A 16028-nucleotide genomic window follows, 5' to 3' on the forward strand; every position below is an offset into this window, starting at 1 on the left:
GGCTGGACACCCTGCTTCCACCTGCCCACTTGGCTGCCTCCCTCTCCCCCCTCCCCCATACTTTGCTCAGACTTCACCTTTTGAGCAAGCCCCGCCCTGGCGCACTCATTCTAAAACATGCTCCCTTGGCCTAGCCTGCTCACTTGTGCTGCATTTTTTGTTTTCCATAGCCTGCAACCTTTTCTAATGTAATATTTATTTTTTTATCGTGTTTATTATTTATTTTATTCACTGATATATGCCATGTGCTTGGAACACTGTGCGGCACATAATAGGTTAGGTGCTCAGTAAGTATTAGATGTATGAATAATATTAAACTATATTAACATAGCACTCTAGAGATTACAGACCTCTATGAAATGAGGGGACTGGGTGGGATAATATAACAGATATATAGTTGAAAATATAGTGGCTGTATGGTTCGTTGCGTTTTTGTGAAGCAGAGATTTATTGTATTGGTCTTAGTGACATGACACGTTAACATCATCAGAGTAATATGTATGTGTGTGCGCGTGTGTGTGCATCTTCATTCATGATTTGTTTGCAGAAGGAAACCATGTGTTGGCAGCAGTCTTAACCCGTTCCTCATTGTGAAGCCTCTGGGGAAAATGTAAACTTCCCTGCTTGCTTTACTGGCTGTGGACAATTTTTTTTACAGCATCTAAGAGGACTCAGAACTATCTCCACTCCCTGTTGTTGGCGCTATGGATAGTTGCATAGATTTATGGATCCATTATATTATTGCACAACCAGGCATGAGAGCTGAGGAGTGCGATAATGTTTTACTAGTGCACAACCTGGTTCTCGTCACTTTTGAGATGGTTTTGTGTCCAGGATTTATGTTTGTGGAAGGAAGTGTCCTTTGAGAATTGAGCACACTGTTTGGATTTTGCGGAAGCACAAATTGGATCTCATGTGACAGCATTTGTTAGGTGAGACCCAAGCAGGTCTTCCACATAGGCTGGGGCAGTTGGCCTTCTAAGATGGCTGGTTTGATAACTTGGATGAAAAAAAAAAAAAAAAGGAATCTGGTAATTTTTAACAACTGCAAGCATATTCTGTTTTCCATTCAAGTTGGGAAGTTTTGAGATCCACTTTTGTGGATCAGTCACTAGAAAATTCTGTGCTTGTTTTCCATATGCTCTAATCCATATCAGCCTAACCAGAGTGACTAAGTGCTGATAATTATACTAGGAGAGATACTACAGAACACTACCCGCCCCCAACACTAGGGAAATAGTGAGTAGTCTTGCTTCTCAATATATTGAGCTATAGGGAAGGACCCTGTTTATGAGTCCTTTTATCACTGTGAATGATTTGTTTAATGCACCATTTAACTGAAATATTTACAGATGAAATTATTTCATGTCGGGATTTTGCTTCCAGTAATTTGGAAGATGGAAGAGTGGGTAGGGCACAAAGGAAACAAGATTGGTCATGAGTTGATAATTGTTGAAACTGGATGGTGCATAACATATGGGATCAGCACCCTGTACTCTATTTTTATATATATTGTAAACTTCCCTTGATAAAAGGTTAAAGAAGAAAAAGAAGAACCTTGGGAAAAAATATAACATTTAAACTAAGCCCAGAAATAAGTATGTGTTATATTAAAATAATGGAAAATACAGTATGTCTAAAGATGAACCAAGTTAAATATCATAAGATTAGAAGGGCATGGTACCATTGTCCTAGCTCACTGACCCTGACAAAATCACTAACCTCAATGAGGCCATATGTAAAATGGGAATACTCTGTATACCTGACCTATCCCATAAGACTTAAAAAAATGTTATATAACAGAAAATACTTTGAAATTATAAATGTAACTCATTTCAACTAATATTTATTGAGTACTCACTGTATGTTCAGCCCTGGGGACACAGTGGTGAATGAGACCGGGTCACTGCCCTCGGGGAGCTGCAGAAAAGTAAACAAGCAATAATAATACAGTGTGGGGAATGCCACAAGTTGAGATCAGGTTGAGAACACAGTGCTGAGCTGTAGGAGCCCTTGGGCATGGTAGGAAGTGATGAGTTGTGAGGGAAGCGGGAGAATGAGTGTTCATGTACGAGTGTGTGTACCTCCTTCCTACAGGAAGTAATGTCTAGACTTCCTGTAGGAAGTAATGTTTTTAGGCCTACCGGAAGTGATGTTTAGGCTGAGAACCATGGTGTCCAGTAGACATTCATTAAGCCAGGGAGCACAAAGTTATCAAGGTGAGAAGAGCAGCATGTATTAATGCCTTGAAGGGAAATTGAAATAGCACAGAGCATGTGTCAAGGCTTCAGCAGGAAGTGGAAAGATGAGAATAGAGAAGGAGCAGGGCCCAGATCAGGAAGGGCCTGGTGACTTGTTAAAGAGTTTGGACTTGATCTTAAAGGCAGTGAGGAGCTATCAGTGGGGAGCTGTTTTCAACAAGAGCGTGATATGATCAGGTAGGTGGTTTAGAGAAAGTATTCCAATTTACAGTGGGAGGAGTGGATTACAGAAGACAGGGTGACTAAAATTGAGGAGAGAGGTTAACAGAAACTTATGTTGGCTCTCCCACTGCCCCTGCAATCTAGTTTCTAAACCAGTTAGTGAATAAGATGAGTCAGTAGATGGGGAATCAAAATAATATTTTTGTTCCTTTTTTCAGTATGGATATCCATTTCACCCAGCACTGCTTATTGAAAAGATCATCCTTTCTGCACTGCACAGCCATTATCACCTTTGTCATAATTTAAGTGGCTATGTATGTGTTAGTCCGTTTCTGGACTCTCTGTTCTATTGGTCTATATTTGTCCTTGAACTTATTCTATACTACCTCAATTACTGTAGCTTTATAGTCAGTCTTGATATCTGGCAATTTAAATCTGCAATCTTTGTTCCTCTTCTTCAAGATTTCCTGGGCTATTCTTGACCCCTTGTATTTTCATATAAATTTTAGAATCAGCTTGTCACCCCCCCACCAAAACAAACAAACAAACAAACAAACAAACAAACCTTTGGGATTTTGATTGGGATTGCATTGACTCTATAGATACGTTTGGGAAGAATTGATCACTTTCCAATCCATGAACATGGTATATTTCTCTATTTATGTAGCTCTTATTTCATTGTGTGAAAATTCCTCAAAGCTGTACACTTAAGATTTGTGCTCCTTTCTCTACCTATGTTATATAGCATTGCTGTTATTGATGAAGGCAAAGTTGAAGGATATAGATGAGTGTGAGAGCCAAATTGGCCTGCCAGCTGATCCCCAGAATTAGACAGACCCACCCACCCAGTCTCAGCAACATTATACTAAAGCAGACCCATGTGAGATAGAAGGGCCTGCCCCTTGGGGAAGAGCAGAGGCTAACTTCGAAGAGGAGGAAAGAGAAGAGTTGAGCTGAACATGCCTAGTTTATTTTTTTGAAATTCACCTATCGGAGAAGTCATTTCATTCTCCTAGGGGAAAGTGAGCAAGGGGGTAGAGAGTTCCAGGAGTGTCCATTTGCATCCAGAAAGTGTCCATTTGGGTTCCCTTTTACATGGCAAGAAACATCAAGAGACGAGAAATAGTTTTTCTCTCTGACAGTTTTGAGGTGTTGTCATAGATGGTTTGGGAAAATATTTTGAAGGTAGAATGAAGAAATTTGATAGTATGTGGAGGATAAAGGAGAGGGAGGACTTGAAGATGATGCCTTGGGCACCCGGCTTAAGCAGCTAGGTGGTAGTATCATTCCCTGGTTAGAGACCACAGGAGAAGAAAGATATTTGGGGAGGAGAGAGGTCATGGGTTGTCTCAGACTAGCTGGATTTCTTAGGTACTTGTGGGCCCATCAAGTGGAGGCATCCAGCGGGCTGTTGGATAAAAAAGTCTGGTGATTGAGAGAGAACTGTAGATGTAGGTTTGAGAGTCATCAGCCTAGAGTTTCGGTTGGAAGACTATAAGCAAGAAGGCAACCCAGACAGGACCTTATTCTCATGAATACGGCTGGTACCTTCTATCCTCCACCTGTGGACCCAAGAGGGAATTTCCTCATCAGGCTGCTTCCCTGTGATCCCAGCCTGGCCCCAGTCTTTTTGTAAACTCCTTCCCTTTTCATGAGTCACTCAGATGATCACTCTGGTGAAACACTTAGGGAAGGGAATGTCAAGTATTACACATGGGTGGGTAAATTACAGATACTCAGGGGAGTCCCAGGACCTAACCTGACATGCCTTTATGTAGAATAATCTTGGCTTTTTGATGCCAGCTCATTCCATGCCCAGGCTCTTTACGTTGGTTGTTTACAGGATTCCCTACAAAGAAATTCTCCAAGAAGCTCCTTTCCCATGGTCTTTCTGCCTTAGCTGATTGCCATTTGTGACTTCTGATGTCTCTTTCTTGCAATGATCCTGTGTTCTTTCTTCATTTGCTACCACATCCCACAACCTGACATTGTGTTTGTGACAGTCTCTTCAGCTCTAATCATCTTGGATCTCATTTGTCACCCAAATTAATGCCTTTGTAATATCAACATTGTAGCTTTCACTTGTAACAGAGAGTGATAATTAAAATTGTATATAGATGAGCTACTAATCATTTTTTTAATCAGCCGAATTGCAGTAAGAGAAATTTTACGATTTTCATACATAGGCAGTCTTTTTATCCATTTAGTAAAAATTCATCAAGCTGTATACTTAAGTACAATTAAAACATGTAAACATCTAAAATGATGATCTTCATTCCTTAAAAATGAGAGATTTATGTCTCTAATCTTTGAAGACTAGAAATAAGCTCTGGGGATCTTCAGGAGCTAATGGTATCTTCTTTGACTAATGAAACACAACTCGGTCAAAACCTTGTTGTGATTACCTGAGACCTATAATATTAGATGGCCCTCATTTTGGTTGAAAGATAAGATTATGTGACATCTCTTGAGCAGTTGGAAAATCCGTGGTTTTTAATGAGTAGATGGTATTAAGATGCCCACTGGTTGCCTGGGTAAATGGTCTGGGATTTTCAGACTTCATTTTCTGTGTTATCTTTCCCCAAAGTGTCTCTGTTAAGTTTTCTTAACTAGGAGAAGTAAGGACAGGGGTGTTGGTAGGAAAAGGGAACCAGACACGGTATTACAAGATTACTCTTTGACATGTTAGATATTGTTTACTGTTCTATATATGCTTGACATATACTTTCAAAAACACTCAGTATAGTAGTATTTTCTAAGAAATGTTTAATTGCAGCCAGGATATCACCAAGGATTGCATTCCCGTAAGGCCTTAAATTTATGTTTTTAGGAGTGTAGTGGTTATTAAGCATGCAGGCCAGGTTGCCTGGGTTCACATCCCACCTCTGACTCTTCCTGGGACAGACTACCTAAGCACTCAGTGCTTTAGATTCCTCATCTGTAAAATTAGAATACCAATAGGACATGCTCCATATGGTTGTCACGAGGAGTGAGTAACACAAAAAATGGGTAGAAAAGTGCCTGGCATATAATCATCACTTGATTAATGTTCATAGTTATTATTGCTGCCCTTCTGGTTATTAGAACAGAAGGAATGCCTGTAAATAGCAGAGCAGTTTCCAGGATCATTTCTTTAACTTTTTCTTTTTTTAAAAAAATTTTTTTTTAGATTTTTTAAAAAGATTTTATTTATTTATTTGAGAGAGAGCATGAGAGGGGAGTGGGTCAGAGGGAGAAGCAGACTCCCCGCTGAGCAGGGAGCCTGATGGAGGACTCGATCCCAGGGCTCCAGGATCATGACCTGAGCCGAAGGCAGTTGCTCAACCAACTGAGCCACCAGGCATCCCATCTTTAACTTTTTCTTAAGGAAAATTTCAAACTCAGAGAAGTAGAATTGAATTGTGCTATGTCTGGATAGCTGTTTGTTTGACATCACCAAGTCTTAAATATTAGCCATTAGAAAGTAAGTGTCATGATTTTGGACCTTGCCATCATATTCCTATTTATAACTCCTTGAAAACCTTTGTTAAACTGTAGTGGGCCCTCAATAAATATTTGTGGACTGGATACATGAATATAATGTTTTGTCCTAATCCAGTTGAAATTATGAAGGAAGACTCATTATGTTTGGGGTCTGCTTGTGGTCTGGCTACAGATTCACTTTCTCATTTGTTTATTAATTGGCTCATTCATTCACTTACTGAAGCTTTATTGAATGTCTTTTATGGATCTGCAGCGGCAGCTCTGGAAATTTCTAGATAAATGAGCTCAGGAGTGGCAATCCATTTGTAAAGGAGTCAGCTAGGTGGCATGTCTGGATTCTGTATTAGCATGATACATGCATATTTTTTACCTGGCAGGATATTTGTTTGGGATGAGGTGGATCTGGTGTAGTTAACTGGAATGGAGTTAACACCTCCTCCCCTGCATCGCGCCTTGAATGAGCTGTCACATCCAGGCCTCTCATTTAGTGCTTTGCATTATGTATGCGTGGGAGAAAAGTGGGTGGGTATAAAAGTCATTATGATGCAGGGGAAAAGGACTAGCAGAGGTATGTCCAAAGCATGAAAGAGAATAGGGGAAGGAGCTATTACCTCTCCTGGAGGTCCAGAAGGGAGGGATGGGGTATCAAGCAAAGTGAGATTTGAGCAAAGTATTAAAAGATAAATGGGCTATCGTGGTACTGGTAGCATGTGCATGGACAAAGAGAGAGTATGGTTATGCAGAAGGGCTGTATTTGGCTGGAGTACAGGGGATGTGGTTGCGGTGGTGGAGGAGGAGGTAGGGGGATGGAGGGGAGGTGGGCCCTCTTCCCCCAGGGCTCTGCCAGCCGCTTCACGCGAGCTGTACTTCTGGGTGAGCTGGCCGGTCAGTGGAGGAGTTCCGTTGGGGAGTGGCATGATCAGATTGGCACTTTAGAGATAACCGGGGAGGTGCTGAGCAATGTGAACTGGAGATGAGGAGGAAGTAGCTGGGAGAGTTGCCAGCCCCGGGGCTCCGTGGTTGATGACTAATTGGCCAGGCACCAGGAACTTCTAGTAGCTCTTGGAAAGGGGCAGATGGACCCACCTCATGCGCACTCTTTGAGCTGGGCCGCTGTAGCCTGGGTTGGCAGCAGAACTGACAGAAGAGCCAAGTTTCCTTTCAAAGAAAACTCTTTTGTGTATTATGGGAAGCAAAAGGCTAGGACTCGGCATTCAGCTCTCTTTGTTAAGAGATAGGCTAAGGATATAGAGATAATAAATAAATGAAGTTGGGAAGGCATTGTTAAATACATTTCTGTAGATATATTCATGAATATTATGTATGTCTCTACATCACACATGTACATTTATTTATGTATGCATATACATGCCTCCAGCTTATCTCCCTAATTAGCTTTTTTTTTTTTAAGATTTTATTTACTTGACACAGAGAGAGCGAGAGAGAGACAGAGAGCAAGCACAAGCAGGGGGAACGGCAAGCAGGGGAGAAGCAGGCTCCCCGCTGATCTGGGAGCCCGATGCGGGACTCGATCCCAGGACCCCAGGACCATGACCTAAGCCGAAGGCAGACGCTTGATGACTGAGCCACCCAGGCGCCCTCCTAATTAGCTTTTTAATAAACTTTTGATTTTAGGGGTGCCTGGGTGGCTCAGTCAGTTAAGCATCTGTCTTCGGCTCAGGTCATGATCCTGGGGTCCTGGGATCGAGTCCTGCATCGGGCTCCCTGCTCAGCGGGAACCCTGATTCTCCCTCTGCCTCTGCCCCTCCCCCTGCCTGTGCTCGCTCTCCCTCTCCCTCTCTCTGACAAATAAATAAATAAATAAATAAATAAATAAATAAAATCTTTAAAAAAGATTTTTAATTTTAGAATAGTTTTAGATTTGTAGAATAGTTGTAAAGATGATACAGAGAGTTCCCACATACCCTGCACCTAGTTTGCTCTGTTCTTAACATCTCACGTTAATCTGGTACATTTGTCACAATTAATGAACCAATATTGATATATGATTATTAATTCCGTCCTTTCTTCAGATTTCCTTAGGTTTTGCCTGATGTCCTTTCTCTGTTCCAGGATCCCATCTAGGATACCCCATTGCATCACATCTCCTCAGGCCCCTCTTGGCTATCACAGTTTCTCAGACTTGCCATGTTTTTGATAACCTTGGCAATTTGGAGAAAATTTTCAGAATGTCCTTAAATTAGCATTTGTCCGACATTTTTCTCATGCTTAGACTGCAGTGGTGGATTTGGGGAGGAAGACCACAGTGGGGAAGGGCCGTTTTCATCACATCATATCAAGGGCGCATCCCATCAGCATGACTGCTCACTGTTGATGTTGACTTTGGTCACCTAACTGAGGTCGTGTTTATCAGGTTTCTTCACTGGAAAGTTGTTCTGTTTTTTTCCCTTTTTCTAGTTTCAACTCTTTAAAAAAAAAAAAAAGATTTTATTTATTTGAGAGAGACAGAGATAGCGACAGAGATAGCATGAGAGAGCATGAGCGGGAAGGAGAGGGAGAAGCAGGCTTCCCGCAGAGCAGGGAGCCCGATGTGGGGCTCGATCCCAGGACCCTGGGATCATGACCTGAGCCGAAGGCAGATGCCTAACCGACTGAGCCACCCAGGCACCCCTAGATTCAACTCTTTAGAAAGAAGTCACAATGTGTACCTCGCACTTAAGGAGTGGGGAGTTCCGCTCCCCTCCTTGAGGGAGGAGTATCGTCATCAATTAGTGGGAATTCTCTGCAGGCAATTTGTCTATTCTCTCCATCCTAATTAAGTTTTGATAAGGTGATTTCTTATCTGCCCCCTAAATTCCAAATGTTAATTCCCTACCGCCTGCACCACCTTGCCGTTCGCAGCCTACTGACATCTCCCACATTTGTTTTCTTGCGTGATATATAAACAGACCTATGTCTTATTTACCCAAGCAGATTGCACATTTCTTGAGCACTGAGGTAGCATCTCGTTCAAAACCCCCTACACCACCGGCAGTTACTAAATATTGAATAAGTGGTTTTTAAATTAGTACAATTCAAAAATTCAAAAATTCCCCATAGTTAGGAAGTGAAACGGGTCCTCAGAGTGTGAGTACATGAGAACTGTGGTGAGGTGAGGGTCCTGTTGACTTGGTACCCTGCCCTGTGATATAGTCCTGAATTTGTGATAGCGGCTAATAGGGTGCTTACTTTGTACCAGCTACTTTATTAAGCACTTGATATATATTACCTATTTAATCTTCCAGACAACCCTATAGATTGGTGCTTTTATCCCCATTTTATAGATAAGGAAACTGAGGTGAATGGAGGTTAAATGAGTTGCTCAAAATCACACCACTGAGAAGTGGTCCAGCTGGGATTTTGGTCTCAGACACTCTGGCTCTAGAGTTTTAAACTCTTAACCACTGGGCTCTAAATCCATTGAAGTGGTGATTAAAATGGTATCTCATTTGGGGCCAAAACAAGATTGCTATTTAAACATTTTATCCCAGTCTGTGAGGATACTACCAACAACATGGCTAGCAACAGTTTTGCTGGAGTTTTCCTAGGGTGAATGTTTCTATAAAGCCATCGCTGTTTTTTTCCTTCTTCAGTTTTTTTTCTTTTTTTTTTAAATGAGTAATTTTTGTGTATTACCATGAATTTCACGTCTTTAAAATACAGGTATTTTTACCACGGACATTTCACATACAAACCATATTCTAGATCTGTGTCACTCCCCATCAGATTATCTGTTGAGAGATAGTGGGCTTTTTATTTTCTCTCTGATGTTTTTAAACAGAAGTGGCTGCTGGGTCCTGCCAAATAAACACTCCTTCAGTGTGTTCCTTGTCTGAATGGTCACACCTGTGGGTCCCCGGGAGACAGCTACATTCCTGCAGCGATTCAGGCGAGGGAGGAGGACTTCTCGCAAAGCCACCCAAGCCATGAATCGGCTCTGGCTTCCTGAACCGTAAACAAATGCGAGCTTTGTTCTCCCTATTGCTCATTTGGTCCCAAGTATGACTCAGGGTTAGGCTGGGTCCTTCAGGCTCTGTGCCTTTAGCTGTTAGAAGGAAGTGGGAGGGTTCCAGGGTAGTTCTGGGACCTTTTCAAACTGAAGAAAGGAGGCTGACTGCATGATGGGAGAAGAGGTATTTCTTTCTTTGCTTTTAGAGATGTAATAAGTCCCCTTAATCTTGCATCTTGTCTGCGCTGTTTTCTAACAAGACTTGTAATGGGTTTGCCCTGGTGGGTTACAAAGAGTGTCTGCAGGCCAGGATCCCCCTCAGAGGGCCAGGGGGTGGGGGCGTGGATCTGCAAAGGAAGAACCTATAGTGCGGAGGAGTCTTTTCTCAAGTCAGATGTTGCACCGGAACTCCGTAGCTGTTTTAACACCCCCCACCCGTTTGGTCAATCCGGCCATTGATTTTTACAGATGTTTTCAATTTCTCTGTGTCTTGGGTTTTCATGTGCTCATACTGCAGAGAGTCATTTAGATGGGCAGTTTGCACAAGCAGTAACTGTTACACCATGCCACCGAGATGTTTAGCAATTACAGATGTTTGTGCAGTAAACAAATCCAGCTTGCTCTTCAGGTTAACTTAGGAGAGAAGAATATGTCCCCCCAGAGTTAACCAGCTACGGGGCATTTCACTCTTGGAAGGCATGGACATTTGGAATTTTCCTGGTGAGTGGAGAAGCTGTGAGTAGTGACTTCTGGGTGCTGGTGAACTGTTGTTGTTGTCTTTTTTTTTTTATAGAGGTAAAGATGTTTGGCTAATTGCGTAGGACTGAGCATTTATATTCATTTGCTTATATATACAGCAAAATAAAGACACTAAATTATTTGACATTCCAACAGTTTGCTAGTGATAGGTGGTCTTGTTTCTCTCTGTGGGTTGTTCATGTTTGTCTACCTAAAAGCAGAAGTCTGTCATTTTCCAAACACAAAATAAAATTCCCTAAATAAACCACAGCATAAGTAAGGCTTACAGTGCGTCATATGTCTTCCATATTCCTGTCTCTTGTTAAAAAAATTTTTAAAGGGGAGAGTGGATGATATCTATAAAATATGTCTCTTTGTGTCTTTTTCTATTGGCTTTAACTCGTCATGTCTTCAGAATTACATGAAAAGGAAGATAGCATGACAAAAGGAAACACATTGTTTTAACACATCACTTTAGGAGTAGGAGAACTTCTTGAAAAGTTTTTTAATGGCGTCTAATGCTTGTCTAGAAGGACATGAGTGGTGACAGCAGCTGGCTAACGTAAAAATCTACTCCTCCGCAATGGATGGAGAGAATTTTCTTGTTGAAAGCTATCTTAAATTTGCTGCTGCTGCTGCTGCTGCTGCTGATGATTATTATTATTGCCAGATATCATTGTTCTGAGTTCTGAAAAGTAGACATGACGATTAGATATTTATCTGCAAAATTCAGCTGGTGACTCTTTGAGAAAGGAGTGAAAGCACGTTGATTGTAAGGTGTGAGCTACGGGAAGAGGCTCAGCAATGGCACTGAGCTCCTGCAGGGGCCTCTCTGGCTCCCTCAGGCTAGGGCCTGGAGAGGGCACAGGCAGGGTGGCCCCTGGCACCCTTAAAGGTTTTGTGACTTCTAGGGCGCCTGGGTGGCTCAGTTGGTTACGCGACTGCCTTCGGCTCAGGTCATGATCCTGGAGTCCCGGGATCGAGTCCCGCATCGGGCTCCCTGCTCAGCAGGGAGTCTGCTTCTCCCTCTGACCCTCCCCCCTCTCATGCTCTCTCTCTCATTCTCTCTCTCAAATAAATAAATAAAATCTTTAAAAAAAAAAAAAAGGTTTTGTGACTTCTAAACTACTAATTCGCATTATTGAACCCCGCCCCCACCTGACCACTTTGCTTATTCGTTTCTCAAAATGGAAATAGCCCTGTTACTTCTCTGATTACAGGAGTTCTTTAAAATGATTATTATAATAATAAAAACTCAAAGTTAAAGAATATGAATAAATTGCCCTTAATCCTATTATCCAGGAGCAACCGTTTTATATGTATCCTTCCAGACTCTTACCAGAACAGGAGTGTCCATGCATCTTTAATATGACACATGAAGTCATATTAAATGTTACCTGTTTTTAGAACTTAACATATTATGGGCCCCCCTTTCTTTCAGACAAGTGCAATGTCATCCCTTGTACAGGCGTACCACCATTTATTAAACCAATCCTCCTGTAATAACTATTTAGATTGCTTCCACATTTTTAATATTAAGAACAGCATTCTTGTATATGCATCATTGTACCTGCCCTGATTATTTTCTCAGGCTGAATTTTTAAGAGAGGAATTTCCAGGTTAAAGGCTGACTTAATTCTGGTTGGTTTTGTTTATAATGAAAATGGCCTAAGTACATGTTAAAAAAATTCCAACAGAAAAAAAGTAAGACTTTCTCAGTCTCACGCACTCAGCTTTACTTGCCAGTGGAAATCCCCATAAAAGTTTTCTATGTACTCCTATAGAAATGTAGGATGTTTTGGGGGTGCCTGGGTGGCTCGGTCAGTTAAGCGTCTGCCTTTGGCTCAGGTCATGATCCCAGGGTGCTGGGATCGAGCCCCACGTCCGGGCTCTCTGCTCAGTGGGGAGCCTGCTTCTCCCTCTCCCTCTGCCTGCCGCTCCCCCACTTGTGCTCTCTCTCTCTCGCTCCATCAAATAAATAAATAAAATCTTTTTAAAAAAAGAAATGTAGAATATTTTTATTGCAGTAAATTATACATAATACCATTTATCCATTATTAAGTGTACAATTCAGTGGCATTAAATATGTTCATGTTAATGTGCAACCGTCATCACCATCCATCTCCAGAACCCAGAACTTTTTCATCTTCCCACAATAAAACTCTGTACCCCTTAAAACATTAACTTCTCATTCTCCCCTCCTCCTAGCAATCACCACTTGACTTTCTATCTCTATGAATTTAACTCTCCTGGGTACCTCTTATAAATGGAGTCATAAAATATTTATCCTTTTGTGTCTGGCTTATTTCACCTAGTGTAATGTCTTCAAGGTTCATCTCTGTTGTAGCAGGTGTCGGAATTTCCTTCCTTTTTAAGGCTAAATAATATTCCACTGTATGGCTACGTCACAATATGTTTATCCATTCTTCCACTGATAGACATTTAGGTTGTTTCTACCTTTTGGCTACTGTGAATAATGCTAAAATGAGCACTGGCCTACTGATACCTATGTGAGTCCTTGCTCTCAATTCTTTTGGGTATATTCCCAGAGGTAGAATTACTGGATCATATGTAATTCTATTTTTAATTTTTGTGACACTGCCATACTGTTTTCCATAGCAGCTGTGCCATTTTGCATTCCTGCCAGTAGTGCACAGGGGTTCCAGTTTCTCCACATCATCGCCAGCACTTGTCATTCTCTGTTTGCTTTATGACAGCCTTCCTAATGGCTGTGAAGTGGTAGCTCATTGCTGTTAGAATTGGTGTTTAATGTGTGTTCATGGTTGCTTATCACTAAGGGGAAAGGATACCATTCTTCTCATCTTAGAATAATAAGTTGAGGAAAAGGTCTTCTGTCTGAGAAGCCCGATGAACTAGCAGATCAGTTACACAATCCCAAGAGATCGCAGATGGCTTGAGGGAAGGACTAGGCCCCCTGTTCCTCAGTCCCTGAAGAAAAGAGGAGCAGGGAGCCCAGGTGGTTGCTTGCTTTCAGGGTTTAATGGTGACCAGGACTGCTGCTTCTCTTCACCCCCGCCCCCCGAAGGTATATGGAGAGTGGATTCAAAATAGTTCTTCTGAGAAAAGATGAATTTCTTTTTTGTGCTATCGTTAATTCTAAATGATAGTACCTCATTTATCCTACATAGTAGGGAAAGCTGGTTTTATGACTGATTTTTTTCTCTCCTCACCTTCTGCTCTGGAATTCTTTGGGGATAGGAATGAAAGTCCTTCCTTTTGTACATTCACTGAATCATTCATTTGATTCAGTTGATATTTTTCAGTGGGGTGGACTGAAGTATCTACAAGTATTTCATTGTGGCTCTCTTTTCTTCTTTACTTATATTAATAACTATTTCATAATATTTATAATCTTGAAGTTTGCAGATGCTTTTCATTCCTTGAAGTCAAGGTTTTAACAATTTCTATGTGGCCATTAAAAGGGTCACGCATATGTACCTAACTGGTCTTTTTCTCACTGATATTCTCACTACCTGTAGAATGATAGTCTAAACAACTGAATTTCAGTGGGATGGATTAAGTTGAGTGCTCTATAAAAACTGGCAACTTTATTTTTTTTAAGATTTTATTTATTTATTATTTATTTGAGAGAGCGCATGCACATGCATGCCCATGAGTCAGGGGAGGGGCAGAGGGGGAGGGAGGGGGGGGGAAAGAATCTCAGGCAGACTCCATGCCAAGTGCGGAGCCCGATGCAGGGCTCATCCCACAGCTCTGTAATCATGACCTGAGCCGAAACCAAGAGTCGGGCGCTCGACTGACTGAACCACCCAGGCGTCCCCAAACTGGCAACTTTCAAACAAGCTGCCCATCTTACTTTGCACGATGGTGTGTCTTTTCTTACATGTAAACAATTTAGATCATGGAGATTGTTCGGTCAGCAACCTGTTTTGTACTTTTCTGTGGCATCAGAGGCCATTTAAAAAGGATGAGATGACAGCCTTATTCTCAACGCAGGCTTTTACTGGTGGAGGCCAGATCCCAAATAGATGTGTCCCCATAAATGCTCTTGAAGCAAATGGAAGCAGAAGCACAGTAACCCCTACTTACACCTCTGATAGAGCTTTCTCTGTCTCTCTCTCAACCTGGGCTATAAAATGAACAATTGACAAATTAAGAGTATGCGGGAATTGCCTTAAAAGCTGCTTCTTCATCAAAAGGCCATCATTAAGCCATTTCATGGATGGCCCCTGACTCAGGAGTCTCACCTCCATTAAACTTGCACTTGAACTTTTAGAAATAGAGGAGGCAATGTTTGGACAACTAAAGGCAGATATTTGGGGTCTCTGTCATTTAGAAGCTGTATTTCTTTTGTGCTCATTTAAGATGAGGAAGTTAGAAGTGGTAAAGATGAATTTACTGCCTCATTTTCTTTTTTCTTCTTTCACTTGCTAAGCGTTTTCACCCACCAGCGATTTTAATATGTTTTGCTCCATTTGTTTTGGTAGCATCTGTTCAGTCTGTTCTTTTTATTTTGATTTCTTAGTTGGGCTTTTCATTTTCTCTCTCTACCAGAAGCAGTTTTTCTGAGAGTTCTTGAGTACCTTTTCTAGACTATTAAGAAAGTGGATAAGAGAAGTAATGACATAAAGTCTTGAGATATTTGATCCTGGGGTAGTCCCGACTTGCCCCCCTGGTACGGTGCTAGCCCTGTCTGGTTGCTGCACCGAGAGAGCTGCCCACATTATGTGTCCTATGTGTCTCATTTCAGATAGAGTTCTTTTGCTTCAAACCCCAGTACCCCCTCCACATTCAGGCGTTATTAGAAACAGAGAAAGTCGGCTTGCTCATAATTTACAGTCCTGTTTTTTCTGGTGATGGGAATACAGATATTGTTGTTTTTTGATTTGCAAGAGGCTGAAACATTACAAAGCTGGTAGCTCTGTGCCCACGCATGTAAGTAATCTGCCCAAGCGATGCATGTCACACTGTCCCTTCGCAGTATAGAGGTGAGCAGGACATAATGGATGGGTGACCTTACTGTGCGTTCCAGTAAGGGATAGGATCTCTGACATTTTGGTGTTATTTTGTATGCATTTGTATGAACCAAGAGTTCAAACAACTCCAGGTTTTTCTGACTAGAGCCTTTAGTCATAGGCCACTGGGCAGGAGAGCAGAAAAGCATCCAAATAAGATATGAAAAGAGGTCTTGAAAAAATTGGCGAGGCCGAAAGAGATACAGCCAGGTCAGGGGAGGGATCGCTGTTTCCAAGTACTAAGAAATGGTTTTATGGGGCCATAGAGCAGTATGCTTGCATGTAGCCCATCCCTGACTTCAGTCTAGAAAGTCTATATGAAATGAAAAGTCTAATGTGGGTTGATTGTCTTGTTATGAAATTCAGTGACTAGAAAGAGACCAGGGCATCTAGAGAGGCCGTGACTGAAGGCAGTGAATGGAAATAGTCAAGAAACCA

General features: G+C 41.7%; 1 protein-coding gene across 10 annotated transcripts in view; it reads left to right on the forward strand.

The window, feature by feature from the left end:
* SH3KBP1 (SH3 domain containing kinase binding protein 1) overlaps positions 1–16028 on the forward strand; it is a 328530-nt gene that overhangs the window by 197585 nt on the left and 114917 nt on the right. The window contains exon 1 of one of the 10 annotated variants that reach the window (XM_078064420.1): positions 9976–10039. The exons of the other annotated variants lie outside the window; for them this stretch is intronic. Coding sequence (XP_077920546.1) covers positions 10025–10039 — 15 coding nt within the window. The 5' untranslated portion in view covers positions 9976–10024. Of the gene's footprint in view, positions 1–9975; positions 10040–16028 lie in introns of those variants that run through there. 10 annotated transcript variants of the gene reach the window in all.

The sequence above is a fragment of the Halichoerus grypus genome, chromosome X (assembly GCF_964656455.1).
Source record: "Halichoerus grypus chromosome X, mHalGry1.hap1.1, whole genome shotgun sequence".
Taxonomy (NCBI): Eukaryota; Metazoa; Chordata; class Mammalia; order Carnivora; family Phocidae; genus Halichoerus; species Halichoerus grypus.